This window comes from Centropristis striata, chromosome 24 (genome assembly GCF_030273125.1).
Source record: "Centropristis striata isolate RG_2023a ecotype Rhode Island chromosome 24, C.striata_1.0, whole genome shotgun sequence".
Taxonomy (NCBI): domain Eukaryota; kingdom Metazoa; phylum Chordata; class Actinopteri; order Perciformes; family Serranidae; genus Centropristis; species Centropristis striata.
In genome coordinates, this window is record NC_081540.1 from 2,078,582 (window position 1) to 2,102,655 (window position 24,074).

The 24,074-nt window shown below is 36.5% G+C and overlaps 1 protein-coding gene across 2 annotated transcripts in view; it reads right to left on the reverse strand.

Moving 5' to 3' along the window:
• Positions 1–472: 472 nt before the first annotated feature.
• LOC131962667 (vang-like protein 1) overlaps positions 473–24,074 on the reverse strand; it is a 70,085-nt gene continuing 46,483 nt past the window's right edge. The window contains exons 4-9 of one of the 2 annotated variants that reach the window (XM_059327654.1): positions 17,950–18,381; positions 16,681–16,856; positions 7,331–7,464; positions 3,917–4,064; positions 2,692–2,926; positions 473–1,732 (exon numbers count right to left, since the gene is read on the reverse strand). In XM_059327654.1, the coding sequence (XP_059183637.1) occupies positions 1,472–1,732; positions 2,692–2,926; positions 3,917–4,064; positions 7,331–7,464; positions 16,681–16,856; positions 17,950–18,381 (1,386 nt within the window). In that variant the 3' untranslated portion in view covers positions 473–1,471. Of the gene's footprint in view, positions 1,733–2,691; positions 2,927–3,916; positions 4,065–7,303; positions 7,465–16,680; positions 16,857–17,949; positions 18,382–24,074 lie in introns of both variants that reach the window. The other variant, XM_059327653.1, reaches the window with a different exon arrangement.

Consider the following 24,074-nt stretch of genomic DNA (forward strand, 5'->3'; position numbering starts at 1 on the left):
TTATAACTCAGGTTATTTATATGTGTAGAGTTTGTTGATGGTGCAGCGAAGAAGAAACAACCAGAGTTTAATAAAGTATGAAAATAAAACAGCTGAATGATGAGAAGAGACGAGAATTACTTCTGTGGAAATGAACATTAAACTAAAACCATGTGAGCTGTTTCTGCTTCATACTGACTCAACTTACTTCCATGAGAGTGTGCAGTGTGTAGAGTGTGTGTGCAGTATTGTGTGTGTGCAGTATTGTGTGTGTGTGTGCAGTATTGTGTGTGTGTGTGTATGCAGCAGCAGTAATCAGTAGTTTGTGACTTGTCGTCAGGCAGATACGGAGACATGAAGCCCTGAGAAGGTCAGTGAACCGGCAGGAGGCCAAACGTTTCCACGCGTCCACCTCCAACCATCCGCTTCACCGTCAGTTCACCCAGGTGTCCAACACGCCGTGTGTGTGTGTGTGTGTGTGTGTGTGTGTGTGTGTGTGTGTGTGTGTGTGTGTGTTTCCAACTGGAGTGGAAACATTTCAGATGTTTTGCTCCGCTGAGTTTGTCTGAAGCTCTGCAGAAGTCCTGCTGAGGAGACAAAACTGCTGCTGCAGGCTGGAGTCATAATAATGTTCCTTTCTTTCTTTAGGCTGTGTGTTGTTTTACTTTATCAAGATGCAGAAATGTGCATTTAATGCATAAAAAAGTCTGATTGATGCATTTAAATTTTGGTTTTTCCAAGAGAAGGAAATCCATTTTTTCGTCCACGAGAGAATCTTTTAAATGTTGCAGACGAGACGGAAACACAAGCAGGAGTGTCGATGTTTCCAACAGGATTCAGGTGTTTAAATCCACATTTTGGTCTGTTAGTGGTTCGTCTTTCTGTCTCTCCGTCCGTCTTTCTGTCCGTCTTTCTGTCTCGTGGACATAAAGGAGTGAGCGAGACTTCAGAGTGTCTGTGGGGAAGTTAGAAATCTCAAAAGTTCCGTCTTGTTTGGCTCCAACGTCTCAAACAGAGAAGGAACGAGTGATTGTGTTGACACAAAACGACACACGTGCACACACACACTCTCTCTCTCACACACACACACACACACACACTGGCATACACACACTCACACACTTTATGTGCACACAACCATATCTGAGGCGTGGCGGCCGTCCGAGGCGTCTTTTTTTCTTTCTTTCTTTCTTTTTTAAATTCCATCCAAACATAAAAAGATCACTATATTCAAACATGAGTGTAATATATAGATTCATATATAATATATAAAAATTCCAAAAAAGTACAAATAAAAACTGCAAACCCAAAATGAGAAACCATTTGAGACTTTGTGAGGAATAAAAAACGTTGTTTCCGAGTGTTCCTGCAGCTAGACGGAGGTCTCTGACTGCAGCTAGACGGAGGTCTCTGACTGCAGCTAGACGGAGGTCTCTGACTGCAGCTAGACGGAGGTCTCTGACTGCAGCTAGACGGAGGTCTCTGACTGCAGCTAGACGGAGGTCTCCGACTGCAGCCGCAGGACGAACTTGTGGGACTTTGGGTCGATGTACTCCTCCGACAGCGAGATGTACGGGATGCTTTTGGTGCTCGCCACCAGGCTGAAGTCTCCGCAGCGCAGCACGAAGACGGCGCCGTCCTTCAGCCCGCTGGTCACCGACGCCTCGCTGATCAGAGTCCACTGACGGGACAACCAGTGGTCCCGGCTGTACTGCAGGGTGGGGCCCGCCGCCAGGTAGCTCTCCAGGAACGCCTGCAACACAACAACAACAACAACATATATATAAATATATCAGTCATTACTCTCCAGGAACGCCTGCATAAATGGGACAAAATCTGCCTTTTTTTGTTTCTTTTCTGTACATTAATATTTTTTGAGAACAGACTGAAGTATTATGAATAAATAAATATAAATAATTTTAATTATAATACATTTTTATGTATTAATTAATTATTAAATATTTATTATTACATTAATATTAATTAATTTTAAATAAATGTAGATCTATATAAAATTTTTATTATAATTATTTTTTATATATTTATTTTTTTTTAACAGACAGAAGTATTATAAATAAATATATATATATATAATTTTAATTATAATTATTTTTTATATTTTGATATTTTTTTTGAACAGACGGAAAAAAATATAAATAAAAAAATATAAATATATATAATTTTTATTATAATTCATTTATGTATATTAGTATGTTTTTTAAACAGACAGATGTATTATAAATATTAATATATAGAATTTTAATTATAATCAATTTTTAGATATTAATATTTTTTAGAACAGAAGTATTATACATAAATAAAATGTAGGTAAATATATATATTTTAAAGAAAGGGAGAGGAAAAAATATTTATTTATTTAAATTATTAAAATTTCTTAGAACAGACCAAAGTACTTCCAGAAATGAAAAAAAGACAGAAATAAAAAAGAGAGGGAAAAATAAATAAATAAATAAAAAGGGGGAAATTATATAAACAATATAAAATTAATATAAAATAATGTATATAAAGTTTTTGCAGAAATCTCGAAAAAAATTTGGGACAAATCTTTAATGGACCAATATTTTTGTAGCTAAAAAAAGGAAAACAGACCAAAAGATTTTAGTATTAATTTTTGATTCATATATATATATATGTAAAGCGTATATGTGTGTGTGTGTGTGTGTGTGTGTGTGTGTGTGTGTGTGTGTGTACCTTGGGCGTCATGTTGTGTGTGATGCAGAAGGCCAGGTGCTGCTGGATGCTCTCCATGCTGTGGCAGTGCTGCTGCTTGGTGGTCCTCAGGTATTTCTGCAGAGCTCGGGCCATGGAGGGGAAGATGGCCTGGGCCGCCTCCCGGGGGTCCATCACGTCCCCCGGGGACTTCTTCTGCTCCTCCTCCTGCAGGCGCTTGATGTGTGTGAACGCCTCCTCCACCGCCACCACCAGGCTGCAGGAGACAGAGGAGACATCAACCTGGAGCCTCCTCTAGAACCTCCTCTAGTCACACAATGCATCAGGAAACATTCAGAAACTTCTTCTGCTCTCCCTGCATGAATTTAACCTTTGTTTATAAACAATCAATATATCTTTTTATTTAGTTTTCGAGTCAAGCTGCTGATTTTTGACTGCCTTAATTTGTATTTATATAATAATACAAAATAACAATAATAATAATAATGTAAGAAAAATAAAATGGAGATTTTTTTACATAATAAAAAAATAATTCAATAATACAAAGTAATAATAAAAAATTATTAAAATACAAAATAATAAAGATAATAATAATAATAATAATAATAATAATAATAATAATGTCATAAAAATAAAATGGATGAGATTTTTTTTCACATAATAAAAAAATGATTAAAATACAAAATAATAATAATAATAATGTAATAAAAATAATATGGATGAGAATTTTTTTCAGATAAAAAATACATAAATAATAAAATAAAATAAAAATGATAATAATAGTAATAATAATACAAAATGAATAATTTAATTGAAATAAAAATGGATGAGAAGAAAAAAAAATTCCGATAAATAAAAAATTATTAAAATAAAACAAAACTACTTTACTGCAGACATTCCTGTAATGTTAGGTTGCAGCGTTCCCAGTATTAGCCATGTGGTTACTCCGGCTTATTTGCATTTAGAGTGGCAAGACAAAGTATATCAACCCTTTGAAATGACAGTTTTCTGCATAAATTTATTTAATAAATAGGTTTTTTTTGACATGCAACAAAACTCCATTAACTTTCCAACAGATTTCGACAAATTCTGTGACTTTTCTTGGCCTGGAAAACAAGATATTTCACAACATTTGCAGGTTTTCCTTCACGGTGTGAAAGATGCAGCTGTATTTTATTGCTTTTTGTCTTTAAAGCCCATAAACCTCGTCTCTCTCAGACTCCTTAGAATAACCCTGGTGCGTTACCGTGCTCTCCTCTTGCGGACGCGCCTCTCGTGCTCCGCCTCCTCGTAGTACAGCTCGTTGTGGCTGGTGTCTCTGCGGCGTGCGGCGGCGGCGATCATGGCTCTGGACTGGGAGTGAGCCATCCCCGCCGTGGCGTTGTTCCCCGGACCTGTCGGGACCACCAGCGTTAATAATAATAATAATCTCACAGCTGAAGCTTTCAGAGATAAAACACAGAACTCCTGGTGACGACATGAAGTGCAACATGCTCTCAGAGTGGAGGGGAACATTATTGATGCTCATAAAACAGACGGTTGGCTTTTATCACCAGCAGTAATCAAACAGCAGCAGCTGAACTGACTCTTTAGTCTGACTCTTTAGTCAGAGACGTTCCTCTGGAGACTCGGAGGCCAATTAAAGAGAGAACTTGAAGAGTTTTTGGGACGAGGAGCGGCTGATGAACCGCCTCGTGTTAATGCAGGTTAAAAGAAGGCAGAGCAGCTGAATTATTAATGCGGGCCACAGATCCAGCATGAGCAGAATTATTCATGGAGGAGACGAGATATTAATGCAGAGAGAGGATTTATGGTGAGAAATATTCTGCAGGAAGGAAACTGAGACTCTTTTTAAACACTTTGACTGTAAGAAGAAGCTGTTAAAACTCTACTCATGGAGAAGAGCTGCTGTAGGAGCTGGATTTATCACCAGTTTGTAATTAAATATAATGTTTTTATCTCCCGATTAGAAGATATCCAAAATACAAACCTTTAATATGTGAAATTATCTTAATATTACGCTCTATTAAAAGGCTTCCCTCACAAATTTGGTGACAACAATTTAAAAGCTTTTCCATTATTTATTTATTTTTTTTATTGGATTTTTTTTTCAGTAAACAAATGACATTTGACAATAGCTCCAGATAGTAATAATAATAATTTAAAAAAATAATTCAAATAATAATAATAATAATAATAATAATAATAATAATAATTTAATTTAATTAAAATGGATGAGATTTTTTTCTCACACAAATATAAAAAATAACTAAAACAATACAAAATAATAATTCAAATAATAATAATAATTTAAGTAATAATAATTTATATAATAATAATAATAATTTAATTAAAATAAAATGGATGAGAAGATTTGTTCATATGATAATAAAAAAAGATAATAATAACAATAACAATAATAATAATAATAATAATAATAATAATAATAATAATAATAATAGAGTTACATGAGTGTGAATAAAAAGGTATTAAATAAATAAAGTATCACTTTACTGCTGCTGGTTTCACTGTTTTTAAGCTGATTTGTGACTCTTAATGTGACAGAAAACATATTGTAGGATTTTCCCTCATGCAGGTACTTTAAATCCTCCATATTTTAAAGGATTGCTCTGCAAAAAACACTTTTCTCTACAGGGATTCATCTCCGATCTGAGCTGAGCAAACAATCATTAGACTGAACAGCTTGTCAGCCTCATAAAATCACCTCAACATTCACATCTGCACTTTAATTGAGTGTTATGGACGCTTTGGGCTCGCGGCTTCACCGCTCTTTAATCAGGGAGAGATTATTGTCCGTCCCTCAGATCAACTTTATTACAATGTCGGCCGCAGAAAGAAATAAAGAGAAAGAAGAGAGAGAGAGAGAGAGAGAGAGAAAGAGATAGAAGTCCCTGAGCAGCTGCAGCAGGAGAATGAAGGAGGATGAGACACGAGAGAGAAATGAGGAGAGCAGCAGCATAATAGCTATTGATTTATCAGCCGCTGTCTCCCTCCAACAGGAGAGAGGAGGAGGAAGGAGAGAGGGAGACAAACGGCTGCAGGAGAAATGAAGAGAGAGTCAAGTTAGTGCACTTAAGTGAAGCTGGAGTACACTTCAGGGAGAGACATCGTTTAATACGGAGGCTCCTGTTGCATTCTGAAGGACGACGCTGAACTTCTTCATCAACCTGTAGCATGCACAGTGAGGAGGAGGAGGAGGAGGAGTGTGTGTGTGTGTGTGTGTGGAGGGTGCTGCATTATTTCTGTGTGAAAGGAGGATTTGTTGAAGGATGTGGAGCGTGCTCTGACATTTACAGAAAGCTCTTGTGAAGTGAGCAGCAGCAGCAGTGAGGGTGCTCCAGTTAGTCGACTTACTGTCCAGCAGGTAGGCTTTCAGTTTAGCTCTGAAGAGGTCTAACACACACACACACACACACACACACACACACACACGGAGAGCACGTATCACACACACACAGTGGCAGGTCTGCACGCTGCAGCACATTAGCTACAAATCACCTCTGATTTATATCACATGAGATCATTTCTACTATTATGATCTGATTGCAGATCGATTTCCTTCCTTCCAGGCAGCTTGTTTTGTTTCAGAACATTCCAGTCAGAGCGCAAATCTACCTGCAGAGACCTGAAACCTGCTGCAGACTCAGAAAAGATGAATTATAGCTGCAGCACAGAAAAGGGAAAATATGCAAAAAAGTTGGAGCTGCAGAAAGTTAAAAAAAAAAAAAGGAGTTCCAGGTCTGAAAATTCAATATCTGCAGGTTTACTTTGTCTTCTATCATATTATGTTTATATATAGTTTATGTAGATTTAAGGTTTAGAAGAAAATCAGGAGTTTGAGCTGTAAAGGACAGATTCATTGGGGAAAAAATTGGTTTTGGATCTGAAACTTTTGGAAAAAGAAAAATATGCAAAAAAGTTGGAGCAGCAGAAAGTGAAAAAAAAGTTTCCATTCAGGTCTGAAACTTCAATATCTACAGGTTTACTTTATCTTCTATCGTATTATATTTATATATATTTGGGTTTAAAACAACAAACAGTAGTTTGAAAGCATCAAATTGTGCTTTGAGAAGCTGTAAAGAACAGATTCATTGAGAAAAAAAGGAGTTTTGGATCTGAAACTGTTGGAAAAAGTGGGAAAAATATGCAAAAAATTGAAGGAATGAATCCGGACTGTTGCCGTTGTTTAGATTGAGAGACCTCCAGCTGCAGAAACTTCCATCCTGCACATTAAAACTCACCTTTCTGCAGATGCAATAAGCTGCTTTTTATACACATTCTGTAGTTTTGGAGAAACTTTATAACTGATGTGAGAAACGGAGGACTTTAGGACTAGAGGTGTGGTGTTTGCACTGTTCTGCATCGTTCCAAAATCACTTTTTGAGCCGAGTTTGGACTGATTAGGTTTAGTGTTTAGTCAGACACCTCTCACATGAAGTCTCGTATGAGCATTTCACCCTCACAGTTCTCCACAAGAGGCTGGATGTTTGATTTTAAACCCTCGTCTGTGCACAGAGTGAAGGTATCAGTAGAAATGTTCTGAAGATCATTAGTAAGAACCAGACAGCAGAGACAACAGAGAGAAGACGGAGGTAAAGAGCGTCCCACTCACCCTCAGCCGGGGCTGCTGGGAACTCACCATCCACGTTGTAGACCTTGAGGCCGGCCAGGTGTTTGGCTGCTCGGGACTTGGAGGCGGAGAGCAGCGCCGGGTTGTGGACCGGGAAGTCGCAGTAGTAATGCTCCAGGATGGCCAGGGCTGCTCGCTGGATGCTGCAGAGGAGAGAGAGAGAGAGAGAGAGAGAGAGAGAGAGAGAGAGAGAGAAGGTTTAGCTGAGGGAAACATACAGGTAGATGTGGAGAGAGGAGAAACATCAGCCACAGGATGTTTCTCTAACACGTCCCTGCAGGAGAGAGGCTTTCTGTCAAATCCTGCAAAAAAAAAACAAATCTTTTTTTTTCTCAAGGACAACAAGAATCGTCTGCACAGAGGTGGTGAATTAATTTCACACTTTTTCAGACTAAACAACAACAAAACAGTTTGATATGAAGCCAAACAACTGCAGCAAACCAGAATACACAGTTTCACCACTAGGTGTCACATCTGAGTCACCAGCTGATCCCGAGTGGAACATAATGAGACTGCAGAGACTCCTGATCACCTACTGGCACGAATTCACCTCTAAACTAGTTTGGAAGAAGCAGAAGGTAGGCAGGTTCTCCTCTTTTGCACCAAAATGTTTCCATATTGGTGCAATTTTAGCATGCTGTGTTTCGTCTCCTCAACACAAAAACGTGAACTTTCTAGTGCACAATTTCCCTGCATCCTTCCACATCTGCTGATCTTTAAGTTCACAGCCTGTTTGACACCTGTGGCTCCATAAACCAGCAGAAAATGATCTCCTAACGGGACTTTATTTCCACAGAACGTCTCTTTTGTTTGTGTTTCTCTGCAGAGAAAGTTAAGTGATCCTGAGTGGTGTTGGACGGATAAAAAAATAAAAAATGTAAATGTTAAAATGGGCTGTTAATTTACCTAGTAAAGTCTTGAAAACACTGTAAATATGAGTTCAATTTAGCACCGAGACACCATGAAACAAAGAGATAATAAATGCTTTTACAACGATTCAAATCTTTAGTAAAACAGAACAAACTAAACATGAAGAGTTCTACTTTCTCACTGCAACATTGATGCTTTCAACTATTGATCTCGGTCACTTTATGACCTTATATGTCCTTTATAAGCTGCATTTTCCTCACTGTCCTGCCTCTAAGTGAGACATTTCCTCCAGTTCCTTGTTGTGACCTTTTTGCATGCAAGTATCAGACTTTAAACAGGTGAGTGTCTCTCTGCTGTGGATTGAACCTGATAAATCATCCTGGGGTGCTTAGAAATTATACTTAAAAGGTAGATTTCTGCAGAGTTACTGCATCCCAAAAGGAGTTTTCCTTCCTGCACGACTGGAAAACATGAGTGAAAGCAGCATTTCCGGTTTGCATAAAATCAAACCTGCAAAACTAGAAATCAGCCTCCAGATATCAACCTGGAAAATGAGAGAAAAGAGGAACTACAACTTCAGAAAGAGACGAGGAAGGACAGAAGGGGACGCTGAAGGAGAGGAGAGGAGAAACCTGAGAACTAATAGATCTCACAGTAAGACTTAAATTAAAGCCTGAGTGGGAAGTCCCCTTAATCCTGGGACGCCAGAAACACAGAACGAACACGCCACAACACTTTTCACACAGAAAGAAGATCATGCACGCGTGAAATGCACGAAGAAACACAGAAAATAAGCAAAAACACTGATCAACAATTAACTGAAGCCTCATTATCTAATGTGGTTCTGCTGCAGCTCTTTCTGTTTCTATCCATTCCTGAGATAAAGAGAGGTTCAGTAGCAGCAGAATGACTGTGTCTGCATGCTCCTGATCCTGATCCTGATCCTGATCCTGATCCTGATCCTGATTGTGCACACGGCGGCTCGGGGAGCGTGCCGGGTCTTGTCCGTCAGAACACGGTGCGATTAATCCAACGGCACACCAGCAGCAGTTTTCACACGTTGTGAGACATAAATCAGGAGCTCCAAGAGAATATACGGGACATAAATCACATCTTTGAGAGTGTACCGCCTACGTTTTCCTGGAAGTGAGACCCAGGAGAGGTTACAGAGACACCAAAGGAACTAAATCTGACTCTGAACTGGGAAAAGTTACATTTTTTTGGCTTCGGGTTAAGTTGTTTTTTGAGCCTATAATAAACTGTGTAGCTAAAACACAGACTCTTAAAGACAATAATGAAACAAAAATGTCCCCTTTGAACTCTATTAGAACCCTTATTTTCATGCATTTTATTCTAACAGGCTTTCAATCCAGCCTTTAGTTTAGTTTTAATAATTTTCCACCTGACTGAGTCATTTTCTCACATGTTATCTTCTCAGTTGGATTTTTTGCTGCAGTATTTGATGCAATAAGTCAAAATCAACATTGTTGCTGATACTTTGCATATCCCAAACTGTAAAAAAAACATTCTGAGCATTAAATATACAGAAAAAAAATAAATATAGGTGTTTTTTTTGTCTGTGGAATTCTGTAAACTGGTATTTAAAGGGTTAAAAAATCTCAAATGAGTGAATATTTGGTGGTTTGATCAGGACTGATGTTGGTTAGAAAAATTAAAGCTGCTCTCATGATTTTTTTTAAATTAACCACCAATCAACTGATCAAAAATTAATATTTTATATAACATTAATTTTAAAAAAATCTCGTAATTTCTTAATTTTCTTTTACTCAATTTTTTTTTTATTATTTTTTTCTTAATTTACTATTTTTTTATTTTATTTTTCTATCTTTGTTTCTTTAATCCCTAATTTTTTATTTTCTATTTAATTTTCTGAATTTATATTTATAAATTACAATTTTTTAAATTCTTTTTTAACTATTTTTTTATAGGCTGTACCTTCACTGTTTTGCATCACTCAAATGATTAAATCAACAGAGATTATTTTAAACACGTGGTATCAAATTATGGATCCTTCTGAAAACCTTCAGCATCTGTTTTTATAAGAAAAAAACCTCTAAACTGCACAATAAGAAACTAGAAGCCAGATATGATTCTTGGGGGTTCGTGGAGACCAAAACTGAGCAAAAAGAAGAGAGAATATTAGACTTCTAGCTTCTAAACGCACAAACAAGTTGAACTGTTGTACAGTAATATTACAGGCAATAAAATAAACGACTGCAGCTTTAAATAAACTTGTAGTTTAAAGCAGAAATCACCAGAGAAAATCACCAGAGAGATTAGAAGCTGCTGAGGATCGTGTGACGACAGCAGATGTTAACAGCTGCTCACACACACAACAACTGCTCAACACTGAGCCTCTGTGTGTGTGTGTGTGTGTGTGTGTGTGTTGAGGCCTCGTGGAGAGATAACTCAATAAGATGAAGAATGGTGCAGCAGGAGCTTCCTATTATGTGTCAGGAGGAGCTGAACACTGACTCTCTAACTTCTGTTCCTTCCTCAAAGTGACGAGACGTTTAAATAAAAACATAGACAGAAACAAAAAAACCTCATTATCTCATCAGCTCACAGGCACCAGAGCCCAGATACAAGACAGATAAAGTAGAAATAAACAAGAGAAAAACAAAGACAATGAGTTTGTCTGTTCATGTTCAACTTTAGATTATTACTGCATGTGAAAAAAGGTAAAAACGAGGCTGCAATGGCTTAAAAATGCTCAAATGTAAGTTTGCTTTCTCAGAGAGGAAAATGTGCAAAGAATGAACAAAGAAGAAACATTTAACTCCATTAAGAAGGAGTTTTTTTGCCTTTTGTGCACGTTATAATCTCACAAAGACGACGTATATTCCTGCAGGTTATAGCATGGAAGAAAAGCTGTAAACCCTGGTGATGGAGGTGCATTCTCCAGGATTGTGTTTGTTTTTTGTGTGTTCTGGATGAAAATATGACAATGTGACTTAATTAAAAATAATTTAGAGAATAAAAAAGCAACATATTTATTGTGCAAAACTCTGACTGCCAAAAAGTTATGTAAAATATAAATAAAAACCCAGCATATCTATTGTGCAAATTGATGACTTATGTCTCGACTAAAAGCAACTTTTTTTTTATATAAAGGCTGAAAAGGATTTGCAAATTGTTTTTCACAACTTTTCTGGATTCCTGGTTGTAACTGATTCATGCAATTCTTCTGCGTTTGTTTATTTACTGCTTCATAGTGAAGCTTTTTAACCGTTTTGTAATAAAAAGAGCCAGAAGGGAAGCAGCAACATGCAACATAAACAAGCTGTGTGAGTTTAACAGAGCTGCAGGCGGCGCTGCTTCCTGACAGCAGCACAGACTCTCCACCTCCTCCACCTCCTCCACCTTCTCCTCCTTCTCCACCTCCTCCACCCTCTCAGACAGCAGGACTATTGTTTACAGCTACATGCATGAGAGCTGAGTCAGAGCTGCTGCTGCTGCTCCACTTCCATCAATTATTAAGCCGAGCAAACATGACACAGAACCATCAGCAGCCAGCAGCTCCAGCTCTAAACTCTCTGTTTCATCATGAAGTCACAACTCTGAGTGCCAAAAAGTTATGCAAAACATAAATACAAACAGAATGAAAGTTCTGCCTTTTGTGCATGTTATAATCTTCCAAAGACGACGTATATTCCTGCAGGTTATAGTATGGAAGAAAAGCTGTAAAGCCTGGTGATGGAGGTGCATTCTTCAGGATTTAGTTTGTTTTTGTGTTTTCTGGATGAATGAATCAAGCAGACACCAGAAGTTACAATGTGACTTAATTAAAAATAATTTAGAGAATAAAAAAGCAGCATATCTATTATGCAAATGGATGATTTCTGTCTACTAAAAGCACCTTTTTCATAATATAGTTGCAACTCTGAAAAAAAGCCAAAAAAGTTATGCAAAACATAAATAAAAACAGAAAGCATCAAATTCAGGGTGTATATTTACATTAGTTTGAACATTAAATATCTTGTTTTTGTGCTGTATTAAATTGAATACAGGCTGAAAAGGATTTGCAAATTGTTTTTCACAACTTTTTTGGATTCGTGGTTGTAAATGATTCATGCAATTCTGCTGTTTTTTGGACAAACTGCTTTTCTAATTGTGTTCTGGATGAATGAATCAAGTGGAAACCAGAAGTTACAATGTGACTTAATTAAAAAATCCTTCACAGAATAAAAAAGCAGCATATCTATTGTGCAAATTGATGATGTTATGTTTACTAAAAGCACCTTTTTCATAATATAGTTGCAACTCTGAAAAAAAGCTAAAAAAAGTTATGCAAAACATAAATAAAAACAGAAAGCATCAAATTCACTATTCAGACTGTATATTTACATTAGCTTTAACATTCAATATTTTGTTTTTGGGCTGTTTTGATTTGAATAAATTTGTTTTTCACAACTTTTTCTGGATTCATTGTTGTAAATGATTCATTTGTTTGTTTATTCACTGGTTCATAGTGCAGCATCTCTATGGTTTTATAATGAATGTTCTAGATTACTGAATCAAGAGGACATCATCATTTATAGAATAAAAAGCAGCATATCCATTGTGCAAATTAATGATTTTATGTCTCCTAAAAGCACCTTTTTTGATAAAATTGTTTGAACCCTGCCTTCAAAAAAAGTTGAAATTGTGCAAAACATAAATAAAAAGAGAATGCATCAAATTCAGAGTGTATATTTACATTAGTTTGAACATTGAACACTGAGCTGTAAACTCTGTGCTGTGGATTGAGCAGCGAGCGGAGGGAATGTGCGTTGGGACGTCCCAGCAGAGAGGAATGTCCTCAGACTGGAGGACCACGAACACTTCAACGGCCTAAAGATCGGCATCAAAGAGCAGCAGACAGAGAGCAGCTCTGAGGGCCCCGGGGCCAGGCGGGGTCCCCACGATGATAAGACACGGAGGCCAGAAAAACAGGAATGTGAGCAGCAGCAGCAGACACACCCACCTCCTCCTCCTCCTCCTCCTCCTCCTCTCTGGAGGAGCTTTGTTCATGTTGGGGGAGACATGTGCACCAATCATTTGCATGTTTATGCTGCAATTACACACACACACACTCATGCATGTGTCCGTGTGTGTGTCCGTGTGTGTGTGTGTGTGTGTGTGCCCGTGTGTGTGTGTGTGTGTGTGTGCCCGTGTGTGTGTGTGTGTGTGTGTGTGTGTGTGTGTGACCAGATGCTGCTGGTCTGCAGGGAGCTTTAATTAGCTGAGTGTTTACAGTCACAGACGGACAACAGAGCGAGGCCGGCCCTGCTGCTGGACACTACACACACACACACACACACACACACAACACACAGCTTACACAGGACAACAGCCCCCAGGCACATACACACAAACACACACACACACAACATCACACACACACACACACTCTGGAGCTGCAGGTTGCCTGATCATTTCTGCAGATATTTGACCATATTCAGCTGCACATGGAGATTATTTTACACTGTGCATCCTGATGTTAATGCTGTTATAATGAAGCTTCTTTAGAGAATCTGTGTGCAGCCAACACACACACGCACACACACACACACACACACGCGTGCACACACACAATCACACACACACACATCTGACCTGTTTCTATCAATGCTGAAAAGCCAGAATCGCTGCATTAATATAATCTTTTCTTCACTCATTTTCATTCATTGATAACTCAAACTAAAGGCAGCACTACAAATGTCCCCATTAAACATTCTTTATGATGATATATTTTCCCAGAAACTATCAGGATAAAATCGTTGTATCGATGTCCTTTTAGTTTTATAACGATATTAGAGCATAATAGGTACATCCTTTTACGGAAGCTGCAGGCTGCCTGATCATTTCTGCAGATATTTGATCATATTCAGCTGCACATGGAGCTTATTTTACACTGTGCATCCTGATGTTAATGCTGTTATAATGAAGCTTTATTTACTGTCTTTAGAGCAGAGAATCTCTCACACAGAGACAGAATCAGTGTGTGTAGAGCAGATAAAATATCAGATCCTTGCACCTGCAGAACTCCACAAAGATCCTGAAGTCTGATCATATTTCCTCCATCCTGTCATAAAAGATCTCCTCCTATAAATCCATCAGCTTTTATAAGCTGCACGTCTCTCCTCCACACCTCCTTTTACTCCCACGTACATTTTAGGATTCTCCTCCGACGCTCCCCTCCCATTAACTATTCATCTCTTCTCCTCTTCTGACTGCTGCCTCCCCTGGCTCTCTCCTCTCTTCTCCTCTCTTCTCCTCTGTTCTCCGTCTGCAGCTCTCTCAAGTCTGCCCCGCCCTCGCCTCCTCCTCCTGCTCTCCTCCTCCTCTCTCTAGTTTCTTCCTCTCTTCTATGAATTCCTTCCGAGGATCTACCCAGTGACTGTCGAGCTGTCCCAGTTTCTGCCTTCATCTCGTCCTCCTCTCTCCTCCCTTTCATCCCCCACGTCCTCCTCATCTCTCATCATCATCCCTCTCTCTTCACCTCCTCTCTCTCTCTCTCTCTCTCTCGTCCTGTCGTCTTTAATCTCCACATGCCCAGAGGTCTCAGTCTGCAGCCTTCACACACACAAACATCTCAATCTGAACATGCACCTGCACCCAGAGGACAAAGTCAACTCAAACCGACTGATTCAGCAACTTTTTACACTATTTCACACATTTTTCTGCATTTTTTCTGCCTGAACAGACTCATAACTCTCTGCTGAGAGAAAGTTTATTTATATTTTTGTTATTATGCATGAAAATCCCAGAGAAAGACCAAAACCGACATGCAATAGTACGTTTTTTTTTTTTTTTTTTTTACAGTTTTACTGCCGCTGTTACATGTAAAAGTTATAATTCTTCAAATCTTGCATGCAGAGAAGTTATTGCAACTCTCCCTGCAAGCAGCATTAACACCTCTGACAGTCTGCAGCCTTCACACACAAACATCTGAATCTGCACCTGCACTTAGAGGACAAACTGAACTTCCACTGACTGATTCAGCAACATTTTACACTATTTCACACATTTTTTCTGCATTTTTTCTGCCTGAACAGACTCATAACTCTCTGCTGAGGGAAAGTTTATTTATTTCTTTGATATTATGCATGAAAATCCCAGAGAAAGACCAAAACTATCTTGCAATAGTAAGTTTTACAGTTTTACCGCCACTGTCACTTTTAAAAGTTATAATTCTCCAAATCTTGCATGCAGAGAAGTTATTGCAACTCTCCCTGCTGCAGCTGCAAAACCCTGCAGCTGATCCAGAACTCAGCTCCTCTCTGGTCCTGTCCTCTTTAACCTCCACATGCACAGAGGTCACCTGGTATTCTGCAGCTCTTACAGCAGCAGTAACACCTCTGACACACTCACAAACATCTGAATCTGAATATGCACCTGCACCGAGAGGACAAACTGAACTTAAACCGACTGATTCAGCAACATTTTACAGTATTTCAGACATTTTTTCTGCTCTCAACTTTTGTTAGAAGCAATAAAACTTCTCAGTATGAAGCCTGAACAGACTCATAACTCTCTGCTGAGAGAAAGTTTATTATATTTTTGTTATCATGCATGAAAATCACAGAAAAAAGACCAAAACTACTAAAGAAGTGACTTCCATCTCACTCTCACTGGAATATTTTCGATCTGGAGTCTTTACAGTTTTACCGCGTTCACTTTTTAAAGTTATATTTCTCCAAATCTGGCTCCTCCTGTTGAAGGGCCCGACTTCTCAAACTTCTCAAACTCTGTCGTCCCTCTCAGTCCTGACGAAGAGACTAAAAACCTGAAGGCTGTGTCGTCTTTAATGACCTTTGAGTCATGAGTTGTATGAGCTCTGAGATGAACCACTCTCTGGATAAAAGCTTCTGCTAACCCACAGTGTAAAACTGTAGAAGTTAATAATTAAGTAAATTAAAGACAAAAAAAAATAAAAATAATAAATAAGTAAATTAAAGAAGAGAAAAAATAAATAAATGCATGATGATGATAATAATAATAAAATAAATAAATAAAATGAAAATAAAAAATGGGTAAAATAGGTAAAATTTTAAAATAATAATAATAAAAAAATAGATAAATTAAAGAAGAGAATAAATAATAAACAATAATAAAATAATAAATAAATAAGTAAATTAAGAAAGAGAAAAACTAATAAAATCATAAATAGTAAATAAATAAAAAAATAAAATAAAAAAATAAAATAAAATAAAATAAATAAATTAAAGAAGAGAAAAAATTAATAAATGCATAACAATAATAATAGGATAAAATAATAATAATAATAATAATAATACATCAGTCATGGAAAAAACGAAAGTCCAGTTCAACCACTGCTAACTGGAGATATTTGGTTTTTGTGTGTCTTTAGATTTGAATTCCTATGTATATTTTCATCATTGAGGAGTTTGTGAAGCTTCCTGTTAGCGTCTGCTAACCGTGTAACAGTGTAGAGCTGTAGAAGTTGTCCCTGTGTGTCTCACCTGAGCTGTCCCAGGTTGTACTGCCTGGTCTCTCCGTCCGTGGAGCGCGTCACGCTGACGGAGAAACACGGCTGCAGCTGGCGCAGCTCCAGCAGCACGATGGCCAGGTAATGGATGAAGAGCAGCGCGTCCACCAGCGAGACGGCGTACTGCACGATGCCCTGGTAGTTCTCATCCTGCTCACCGCCCAAACACACACAATACTGAGGAGTCAACATGGGAACAGAACTAAAGTCCTGCAGGGATCAACACTGACACCATACACATGTTAGAAGATGTAGAGCGTATGAATATTTAGACTCTGTTCAAAGCGTTGGAGCGTTTTAGTTTCCCAGCATGCATTGTGAATGAGCCACCAGCAGCTTTTAAATCAGGACTCTCAGTAAACACGCCACGCCAGGGAATAAATATCTGTTGTGAGTTAGTTTAGCTCGTCAACTCATTAAACATTTATGTTTCTGCAATATGAGACCGCTCCCACTGCTGCTGGAGATATTATTATCATTATTAGGATTATTATTATTTATTTAATACATTAAAAAGACATCAAAGTACAAAAATAGTGTGGTGGAAAATCGAGAATAAACAAGAAGACGACAAACTAACATGACACACAAGATAATAAATACAAATAATAAAAGTAATAATAAAAGCAATAACAAGGAAAGAATATGTAGAATAATAGCAATAATAATAATAATAATAATAAATATATAACAATATTGATCAAAATAACATAATAAAATAATAAAATAAAAAAATAGATAAAAAAATTAAAAATACATATATTAAAGAAGAGCAGAAATATATATATATATATACATACATAAATAAATAAAATAACAAATAAATAAGTATGTATAAATAATATAAATAAAATAAAATAAATATAATAAAAATAGGTAAAATAAAAAAAGATAAATTAAAGAAGACAAGAAATAATAAATACTAATAAAATAAAAAATAAATAAGTAAATTAAAGTAGAGAAAAAATATATTATATATACATATATAAATTAATTAATTAATTAAAGAAGGGAACAAATAATAAAAAAATATTTATATACATAAGTAAATTAAAGGAGAATAATAATAATAATAATAATAATAATAGTAATAATAATAATGATCAGTGAGTGATAAAATGAAAAAAATGAAAGTCCTATTCTGCTACCTGAAGATTTGGTGTTTGTGTGTCTGCAGATTATTTATACTTATTTGTGTATTATTATTATTATTAAGGAGTGTGTGAACCTTTGTGTGACTGACCTGTGAGTCCAGGATCCTGACTCCGTAGAACAGCCAATAGGAGACGACGAAGAGCAGCACGAGCACGGCGAGCAGCGCCCTGAAGACGAAGACGCGGGGCAGGCCGGCGCGCGGCGGCCGGAAGAAGAGCGCCCAGACGGCGAGCAGCAGGATGAGCAGCTTGAAGGCCACGGAGATGAAGAGACCCTCGCACGCCGTCCCGCAGCTCTGCAGCTTCTCGGGCCACAGCAGGTGAGGAAGGACGAGGAAGGCGAGCGGCGTGAGGAAGACGAGCAGGCCGAGGATGACGGCCAGCGTCAGCGTGAAGTAGCGCCGGCAGTCCAGCCCCACGCTGTCCTCCAGGTCCTTCGTGATCCGCACGATGTCCTCCTGGGACAGGCTGTGCTCCGACGTCCCCGTGACCGCCGTGGTGGTCTCGCCCCAGTTATCATCCTGGAGGAAGACGGAAAAAAAAAATATAATCCATAAGTTAATAATAATATATACATATATTTTTTAAACTTATTTATTTGATATTTTATTATCATTTATTATTTTTTCTCTTCTTTAATTCATCTATTTTTTGTAATAAGTAATAAAACACGTGATTGAATAATATATATATTATATTTAACTTATTTATTTTATATTTTATTAAATTATTTACTCTCTCCTTTAATTAATCTATTTTTAAATAGATAAATAAATATAGTAAATAACTAATTAAATTAAAGAGAAAAAAACAATAGAATAAATAAATAAATAAATAATAAATGTATATATTTTGTATTTAATTTAATTATTTATTTCATATTTAATTATATTTTATTATTTCTTGTCTTTATTTTATCTTTTTTTTATTTTATCAATTTTATATCTTTTATTATTTTTTTACCGTCATCACCGTTTTTAATGCATGTGTGGATTCTTGTCAAATATTTTTTTATTAATTTTAAAGGGAAACTTGCAGAAACTCATGTGGGATCCTTCCACCAAGTGAAGATGATTTCACTCTAAAGGTGTGTCTTTGTTTTACAGACTCCCTGCTGCCTTCTTCACCGTAAATAAAGAAGAGTGAATATATTGTAGGTGCAGCCTGAGACTCCAGCAGCTTCAGCTGATAACAATAATAATAAATCCTCAGTGTTGGAGTCAGTTTGTCTCCATGTAGCTTCTTCTCTGCTGCTGCAGCGGAACATGAGGAGCTTTTTATATGAAGTGTGCTGTTCACTAACATTTTCCTATAGCTGCTGGATTATTTCTGCCTCTGACGTCAGATGAACAAAAGGCAGAGAGAGAGAGAGGGAGGGAGAGAGGGAGAGAGAGGGAGGTTATTTCCAGGCACGTGAGAAAAAAAGAAAGAAAGAACAGAAGATAGGAAGTGGAAAAAGTAAACAGAGCGAGCTGCCAAGCGGCCCAGCGAGCTGACGCCTCCTCCATCCAACGCTGCATCCGCAGATAACAAAGGTCACAGAGAGATAACAACTCTGGACACAGACAGAACAGGCTGGGAGGAGGAGGAGGAGGAGGAGGAGGAGAGACAGGGAGGAGGAGGAGGAGGAGGAGGAGGAGGAGGAGGAGGAGTGTGCAAAAGTGTAAACTGCACCTCTGCCTTTGCTGCCATGCATTTGCACATATTTTAATGAGGTAATGTGCAAAATATTTGGTGCAAAATCAGCTGCTTTCTATGCAAATAAACGTCACTGCAAATAAAAAGTCCAACTGACAAACAGCAGAGCTGACAGACACACACAACGCTGCAATATTACAGAAAAACTACCAGCTATTACTTCATATTTCACCTTTAAAAACACGTCAGCGAGGACACAATTTCCATAAATATCTCAAATATCTGCAGACGATATATCAGTCGTAGTAACATCAGATCATTTATGCATTTGTAGATTAATTATATCTGACTGACGTGCAAAAGTCTGACAACACAATGCAACATACACACAACATAAAGAGGAGGAGGAGGAGGAGGAGGAGGAGGAGGAGGAGAGTATCCAACTGGCCTCGGGGGTTAAAACAGCAGAGAACAATAGGAGAACACAGACTGAACGCTGAGGTTGTTTAAAGCTAGAAAGAAGAAACCAAATATACTCAAATATTAATATTAGAATTCATATTACTATACAGGATATTAACACTGAAAACACACAGAAATTAAATTGAATTAAGGAGATAAAACATGTGTTGGTAAGACGGAAAAATCCAGATTCAACAGAAAGTGTAAATGTTGTAGCAGTGCTCCGTGTCGGAGGAAAATACTTTGAATTCTGCAAGTTTATAAAAACCAACCAGCAATTAGTTCATATTTAACTTTTAAAAGCTTCTCAGCGAGCATCAAAGGTTTGAAACATCCATAAATATGTCCAACGTTCTCTTTTAAAAATAAGATCTGCAGAACAGCTTCACTTTGAATTTAACATTTTCAGCTAAAAACTGCAACAAGCAGCATGCAGACTATATTTCAGGAGCAGAATCTGATAATTTGTATATTTAACTTGAGATTTATTGTATCTGACTTCGTACAAAAGTCTGACAATGCAATGCAACACACACACACACACATCAAACAGAAATAACAGCTTCTGAAACAGAACGGTGGAAGCTACTTCATTAATGATGAAGATTAAGTGGAAAAAATGAGATAAAACTCATGTCTGTGCTGATATTTTCCTCTCATCTTTCAAGTGTTATTACAGGTTAAAGATGGTGAGACAAAAAAATCCAAGTTTTTTGCAACAAAAACTGTAAATTTTGCAGCATTTTCTATTCACAGCAGCTCAATGATTCCTGTGAGACAACTAGAGGGGCAAGAAAATATCAATACACTAAAATATTTCATGATGTTATACTGTATGGATTCTTTGAAGCGCTGCATCAATATTTTATTATATATATATGTATATATATTCTACATGGTTGCATTAGTTTTGTGTTGCATTTTCCTGCAAAACACTTTTATTAAATCCAGCAGGTTTGCACAAAATTATCGTCATGTCAGATGTTGCAATATCACTGTTTACATGTGTAATTTCTTCTTGTTTATCTTATCCTTCCTGTAAACACTCAGCAGAGTTTTACACTGACGGAGGCAGCTGGAGTTTCTCTGTTCAGGATGCAAAAAAATAATGTTATGGGACTTCTAACTTCTACTTCTTGCATGTTTAGTGATCCAAAAGTGTCAGAAACTAAAAAATCCCAAGAAACATTGTTTATATTTCATTAATAACTCCATTACTAACCATCTCAATCAATATTTAGTGCAGTGGTTTTCTTTACCTCTCACAGATCAGGTTCAATGAGGTGAATTCACTTGTTTTTCAAAATAAAAGCATGTTAAAACGTTTTTATGTTCATAGGAAAGACCTACATATAAAATAAATTGGATTTACATGCCATTTATTTATTTTTTTACATTTTATTTTACATTTTAATGTTTTTTCTTTTTATGAAAACATTTTTTTAACTTTTTTTTTTTAGATTTTTAAACTTTGAAATGGGTCAATTTGACCCTAAACATAAGAGGAGGGTTTAAGAATATTAAAAAGCACCTTTATACTATTTTTGCAATGTTACAGAGACAGAAATCAGGTAATTCTGAGTTTAGCAGCATGAAAAACAGTGTAATGTTGGATGTTGCATGTATTAATAACATTGTGCATCGTTTCATGACTGCAGGATGTTAATTTTTCTGTTCAGATCACACAAAAACAAGTCGTATGATCTCAGACTTTATAGGAACTGGAGAATATAAATGCACGCCTGAATGCATAAAAATGAGCTCTATTTGTTTTTGCATGCAAAATTTTGTCTTGTGAGAGTTTTTCTAAGGACAATCTCCATATTTGGGCAAAGAAATCACAATATATCACAATGCGTCCCTGTATCAGGATATATTTTTTCTCCAGAGAGAACTTTAGACTTGTTGGAATCAGTCTCAACGTGTCTGATGAGCTCTGAAAGTGTCTCAGCTCCGTCTGACCTCTGAGATCATAAATCTCCACCTCTCTGTCTGCAGAAAGAGCCAAACATCACGAGAGAAGGAGCTCGTGACGGAGGAATGCTCCCGCCGGGTTCAGAAGGTCACAGAGAGCAGAGGATGATACAAATCTCATTTATTAGTGAGGAAACCTGACGGAGAAGTTTGGGGAAAAAGGAGATAAAGGCTGGGCTGAAATCAGAATCCATGCAGGATGAAACTCCCTCAACTTTAGCTTGAATTGTCTTGAAAAAAAGATTTTAAAAAGCAAAAATTGTATATTTATTTACTGATTTTTCTGCAGTGATAGCTCGTCACATTCTCCAGATGACAGGTTTTGGTTCAGACGAACTTCATTAATGTCGTACTGATAATATCTGTAACAATTTCTACTTAATATCAATTTTCTGCTGTCCTCCTCAATCGCAAATTCACAAAACGATGATGCAGCTTTTGCAGCCACTAAACACGCAAATAAGGCAAAAGCAAATTCTCAAAGAACCAGCAAACGTTTCAACTGCACCTCTGACTTTGCTGCCATGCATTTGCACATAATTTAACGAGGTAATGTGCAAAATATTTGATGCAAAATGCTTATAAATAACATTGTGCATGCTGTCCTGAATGCAGGATGTTCATTCCTCTGTTCAGATTGCACAAAAATAAGTCGTATGATCTCAGATGATATCAGAACTGTAGAATATAAATGCACCAGTCTGGATACATAAAAATGAACTCTATTTGTAGATGCATATAACAGTTTCTGCAGCCGCTAAACGTGCAAATAAGGCAAAAACAAACTCTCAAAGAACCTGCAAAAGTGTAAACTGCACCTCTGCACCGCTGCCACGCATTTGCACGTAATTTAGTGAGGTAATGTGCAAAATATTTAGTGCAAAATCAGCTGCTTTCTATGCAAATAAACGTCTCTGCAAATAGAAAGTCCAACTGACAAACGCTGCAAGTTTACAGAAAAACAACCAGCAATAGCATCATATTTCACCTTTAAAAACACGTCAGGTTCCATAAATATGTCCAATATCTGCAGACTAGATTATTTAACTTGTTGTACATTAATTGTATTTGACTTCGTGCAAAGGTCTGACAACACGATGCAACTTACACACAAACAAACATAAATAATGCAGATTTCAGTTCAGTCAATTGAAGCGGAGATCGCTTTAACAGGACGGTGAAAGCTGCTTCATTAATAATAACTGAGGCTCTCAACACTCACAGACTCTACAGACAGATTTCACCAGGAAACTTCTCCACTCTCTTATTTACATCAAGACGAGATTTATTTGCATTAAAAGTTTTCTGAAATTTTATGTCTAGATATGCAAATTAGGTTTGTTTTGCATGTTTCCTTCACACTATTCTGAAAGCTTTGCCTTTAAGATCAAGATTCAGATCAAGCACCATGTGGAGTCATATTTACTAATTAAAAAAACCATTTATCACTGAAAAAAATATTATAAAATTAATAATTATTATTATTAATAAAAATAACAATAATTATATGTTTCAAATTGTTTTTACTTTTTCATAATAATTAAAAATGTTGTATATATTTTTTATTATATATTTTTTAAATATAAATAATCCTTGAATTTATTTATTATTATTACTTTTTTTAAATACATTTTTAAATACACATATTTAGCTAAAATTTTTGTATATTTTTTTAATATATATTTTTTCACAACAATTTCTAAAATTAAAACTTTTGTATATTTTTTTAGATTTTAAGATTTTTAAGTAATCGTTTAACTAATGCAATTATTATTATTATTTATTATTATTATTATTATTATTATTATTATTATGATTATTGATTATACATGTTATAATCTTCTATTTTACTTTTCAAAAAAATATTTTTAAAATAATTTAAAATATTATATATATTTGATATTATAAATATTTTTAAAAATATAAATAATCCTTGAATTTATTTATTATTATTTATTTTTTAAAATACATTTAAAATACACATATTTAAAAAATAAAAGTGATAAATGCCTTTTTTTAATGAGTAAATATGACTCCAAGTGGTGCTGGGAGCTGCAGACAAACTCTCATCTCTTCATCTGTGTGACGAACGTCTGGCTGATAAACACAAACGCCTGTGTGTGTGTGTGTGTGTGTGTGT